Raw genomic sequence first — 5,395 nt, 5'->3', positions numbered from 1 at the left:
AAAAAATTGTTTTGTAGTTTTTTTATTTTATTTGAATAGTAGTAAAAAGTGATTAATGTGATATAAAAAATAAAATTATTGAAGTTAATTCTGAGATAATTATTGGAATTGATTTTTTTTTTTCTTCTTTGGGTCATTTCCGGTCCTTTGGCAAACAGGTTATTGGAGTTGTGATGTAAAAAGTGATTGCCGATTGTTTTCTTGGCTCTGTTCGGCAAAAAACAGTATACTATTTATTAAAAAAAAATGTAACTTTCAATATTTTTATTTTTTATATTACATTAATTTTTTTTATTATTATTTAAATAAAAAAATTATTATAAAATAAAATTATTTCAGTACTTTTTCATACCAAAAGTTTTTATTATTTTTTTCTTCACATTAATCAATTTTTATTACAATTTAAAGCGGATGCGAAACGAAGCCCTTAAATTAATGCTTGCATTGATTCCACAGTTCCACTGCTAATCTTGTTGCTTTTAGTAGCTGATGATGCTAAGCAAATCGTGTTTCCTGTTTAACAGAGTTGTGATGCAACAACATACTTTTGAGAGTCAACAGTAAAGATTGCCCGAGGAACGCATGAAGACAAAGAAGAATAGTTGTCTTCTCAATCAACAGCTTTCTTTATTCACGTGAAAGCTCATGAGTCATGTCAATAATTTGAAATTTCTGTCCATTCTGTTTATTTTCTCGATCCTTGTTCCTCGAAGTTGAATAAGGATGATGGGAGAAGTAAGTGAAGAAATGAAATTATTTTTCAGATAGAATAGAAGGTCAAAATTTTGAAAATGATTTTTTTTTTTTTTTTGGTGTTTTTATGATTTTTGTTGTTGTCTGTTATTTTTTTGTTGTTTTATTCCAAATAGACTAAATATTAGATATGAATAATCAATTTTTTAAAAAAATTTATTTAACCACGGTAAGAGATAAACCTTCAGATCAAACTATTCAAACGGTGAAAGTAACCCCTCCCCACTCAATTATTGGTCCTCGACTTAAACGCTGGAAAAGCACAAAACAAAATACAAAAAAAATAAAAAATACTCGCAATCAGTTATCACCGGCCACCGACAAAGCTAGTAAGATCTAAGTTATCTAAAAACTAAAACAAAAGAGAAAGATCGTAGAAATTTCGCGGAGTTATCTTTATCATCTTCATCTTCAGCTGATCCTTTCTCTCTCTCACTTTCCCTCCTCTCAACCCAAAGTCTCTGTTTTTCGTTACCCAGAAATCTAAATCCAAGTCTCGGACATCGAACATCAAACCCAGAAACTGAGCGTTAAACCCATTTTGTTGACATCCTTACATTTCTCAATTGTCCGCCACTCTTACCCACCAAACCACGATTTCTTTCGCAAACTTCCCCGCCATCCCTCTCTATCCACCACTCTACTACCCATGGACCAAATCATCAGTGTCATACGACGATGCTTGCCTTTTTGCTTTCCACTGCCAGAAATTGAATCCGAAGACGAGAACGAGGCCTCCCAGGTTGTCGGTGTCGATGGCCAAAACGAAGACGGTAACGTTTTCAATCATTTTTTAAAAAACTCAAATCATATCTATTATGTAATTTACGCATTCAATGGATGATATGGTGCAACTTTAGACTTTCTAACTTCAACTACAATGCAACTCTCTTCTCTTTCTGCTTGCCTTGTTTCAATATTAATGTTAGAGGAATTAAGTTCAGATACCACTGAATCATCATCATCGTGTCCTCTTTAGTAGCGTGTAACTTTGCTTGGAGGATCCAAAAAGAACCGACGAAGAAAAATAATGAATTATCTTAAAAATAAACTGTATTTATATTTATGTCTAGTAAATGATCTTTCTCTTTTTTCAACTTACTTTGCATAAATATCCTCTCAACTTGCCGAGTTTGTTGCCATTTTCAGTCCAATCAAACTCAATCATCACGGGAATCACCTCGTCATCTTCTCAATCTCGTTGGGACCACGATGTTTTCTTAAGTTTCAGAGGTGAAGATACTCGCAGGAACTTCACTGATCACCTTTACAATGCCTTGGTTGGAGTCGGAATTCGTACCTTCCGAGATGATGAGGGGCTTAATAGTGGGGAGATCATCTCTAGTGAATTACTCAATGCGATTCGTAGATCAAGGTTTTCCATTGTGATTTTCTCTAAAGGCTATGCTTCTTCTAGGTGGTGTCTTGATGAACTTGCAGAGATCGTGAACTGTAAGAACACCATAGGCCACACTCTTCTTCCCGTATTTTATGACGTGGACCCCTCGGATGTCCGAAATCAGACTAAAACTTTTGCAGAAGCCTTTATTAGGCATGAAAAGCGGTTTGAGACTGATATGGAACGTGTCCAGAGATGGAGGGAAGCTCTTACCCAAGCTGCAAACTGTTCTGGCAGGAATCTTGCAAATGAGTAATATGCTATAGACTCTACTTTTTCATGCATTTCTTTTTTATTTTTCCTTTTTATTTTTCTGTCCTTTTCTTTTAAATTTTAGACAAAAGTTGATAAAAAGTAACATTAAGAAAATTAACGTTTGAGTTGAATCAATTGATGGTTTTCTATTATGTGCCCACTTTATCGGTGTATCTAGATGGACAAACCTTTTTTCTAGAATTACCAAGGTTAGGATTGCTTTTAAGATAAAATATCGTACACATGTGGAATGACATTGTAACCATACTTCGCGTGAAACAGTTATTGACTTTTTTACTAGAAGAAAAAAAAAAAATTGTTATGTCAAATTGTCAATAGGAGAAGAAATTATATAGAGATATATTTGAAGGATAATTATCAATAAATTTGATAAATACTAATTGTTTGTCATGACGTAAAATAGTAATATTTTTTTTCATCTTTTTCTTTCCTTGTGCTTACTTTTTTTTTTTTTCTTCTAATTATTGAATCGTAATAATCAGGTATTGAATCATTGTGCTGTGTGCTCTTGATCTTTTACATGCAGTTTTTATTTCGCTTGTGTCTGTTTTTTTCTTTTTCTTTTGTAAATTTTGATTAAAAATTTGATCAAATAAAGAAAGCAAATTTAATACAAATATACATCAATAAAAAGAATTTCAAATTAATTTGGAATGCTTTAGTCATTGTGGAAATGCATCTCTTCCTTGGACAATTGAGTTAATATAAACTCCCCAAAGTACCAACCGATTAATAATGGTCACTCAAACTTACAATTGAAACGTCTTTCTCAAACTACTAAAAATTAAGAAAATAGCCTTAATAGAATAATAACAAAAATATCAAAAAATTTATAAAAGAAACTAAAACTATAAATAAATAAATAAAAACTTAGAAATCAGGAGTGGCCAAAGTTTATTTTTATTTAAAAAATAAATAAATAAAATTTTGATTTCTTAAAGAAAAAATTAAAAATTTTATTTAAAAAAAATTATTTATTCATTTTTTATTTTTTAGAATTTATAGGGGTATGCATGTATAAATAAAAATTTATAAGGACATTTTGTCTTTTTATTGCAAATGGGTAATGCTATGGACTCTTGTACTTTTTATGCATTTTTTTCCTTTCTTTTCTTTCAAATTTTCGTCAAAAAATTGAAAAAAAAAAAAGAAAGGCCATCAAACTATTATCCAAATAATTGCTATATCCTTCTAAACTTTCAATTTGAACAATGTACTCTCCAAAATATCCAAAAATTGTTAATGTCTCCAAAGGCATCGAAAAGACAAAAATAAAAGGTTATTTTTGTTAAAAAGACAAAAATATCCTTATACATTCCAAAGAATAATATTACCCTTTTTTTTTTTTTTCAATAGTTTTTACTCTTTTTTTTTTTAAAAAAAAGTTTTTCTATCAAGGATTTTTTTGTCAGGGGGACATCGAGAATTTTTTGTCATTTGCAACGAAATGCCATTGGCTTACGTTTTGCAGTTTTTCTTTGTCATTTGTAATTGTCTTTCGCGATTTGGAAATTCACAGACTTGCATCTTCTACTTCATGTCTTTTTATTCCTAGAAACATGAAACTGGTACGCCTTATAATTTTCAAATGATATTTTCAGTAATTGAATATATCCTGATCATGAGGAATCAATCACACTCCTAAAATTAAAGAGCGAAATCCAAACAATAAAATGAGAGAAATGTCTCTTCACCCTCCAACTAATAAAATAAACGATAAAAAAGAGAATTTAAAAGTCAAATAATATGTTATTCCTTTAAATGGATTTTTTTAATTTTCTTGAACATCCAAACAATAAAAAAAGAAAAAAAAGAAGGAAAATAACCCTATGTATTCAATTCTATTCTACACCCTGTTAATTCTTTCTTTTTTCCTGTCCGGTGGTATGGCTACTTGTTTTGTCAATCATAACATAGAGATAGGCTTGTGACGCTTGTCATGTGTTATTTAACTCCACTTATTAACTTTTCGTGCTACAAATTCATGGGGATGGGATCCACATGTACTTTGTGGATGGCTATGGCTAAATCGTTTTACTTTCCATAAAATGGTTATTGGCTTTGTCCATGAAAATAAAATAAAAATATTTTATGGCATATCATAAAATATACTTAATTGATATTCTGAATGAATTTGATATAACTTAGATGCTTGCTATGGCTTCTTAGCTAGTCACTGGGATGATTACATCTTTTTGTTTCTTCTTTTCTTTCCTTGTACCTAATTTATAGTTCTATTTTTCATTTGAATCGTGATAATCAGGCATGAATCAAGGTTCATTAGACTCATTGTTGAAGATGTATTGTGTAAAGTAAACCCTGCTCGCCTGCATGTTGCTGACCATGAAGTCGGAATAGCTTCTCATGTTCAAAATATGGCAGCTCTATTAGATCTTGGAACAAGTGATGTTCGCATTGTGGGCATCTATGGGTTGAGTGGAATTGGTAAAACAACCATAGCAAATGCTGTGTACAACAAAATATGTAATGCTTTTGAAGGAAGTAGTTTTCTTTCAAGCATTAAAGAAAGTGCAGAAAAGCCCAATGGCATTGCTCAGTTACAAGAACAACTTCTTAGCGATATCTTGAAAACCACTTTGAAGATTGACAATGTTAATAAAGGAATCATATTGATTGAGGAAAGACTTCATCACAAAAAAGTTCTTATTGTTCTTGATGATGTGGATGACTTTGAAAAACTTTGCACATTAGTCAAAAAGCAATGGTTTGGTCCGGGAAGTAGAATCATTGTAACAACTAAAGATAAACAATTGCTAAGCAAGTTGGGAGTAGATAAAAAATATAAGGTTAGAAAATTGGGTACTTGGGAGTCTCGTCGGTTGTTCAGTTTACATGCCTTTGAGATGCCCAATCCGGAAGATGATTTTGCAGAGCTTTCGATTGAAGCAGCTGATTATGCTAAAGGACTTCCTTTAGCTCTTGTTGTTTTGGGTTCATTTCTAAAAC

The 5,395-nt window shown here is 31.4% G+C and overlaps 1 protein-coding gene across 1 annotated transcript in view; it reads left to right on the top strand.

The window, feature by feature from the left end:
* The first annotated feature begins 1,114 nt into the window (after positions 1–1,114).
* LOC132163776 (disease resistance protein RPV1-like) overlaps positions 1,115–5,395 on the top strand; it is an 18,833-nt gene continuing 14,552 nt past the window's right edge. The window contains exons 1-2 of the mRNA XM_059574152.1: positions 1,115–1,526; positions 1,903–2,404. Of these exons, the coding sequence (XP_059430135.1) occupies positions 1,403–1,526; positions 1,903–2,404 (626 nt within the window). The 5' untranslated portion in view covers positions 1,115–1,402. The remainder of the gene's footprint in view (positions 1,527–1,902; positions 2,405–5,395) is intronic.

The sequence above is a fragment of the Corylus avellana genome, chromosome ca10 (assembly GCF_901000735.1).
Source record: "Corylus avellana chromosome ca10, CavTom2PMs-1.0".
In the NCBI taxonomy this organism is placed as follows: domain Eukaryota; kingdom Viridiplantae; phylum Streptophyta; class Magnoliopsida; order Fagales; family Betulaceae; genus Corylus; species Corylus avellana.
Note: the sequence above shows the minus strand (reverse complement) of the source record. Positions and strands in the feature narration are given on the sequence as shown.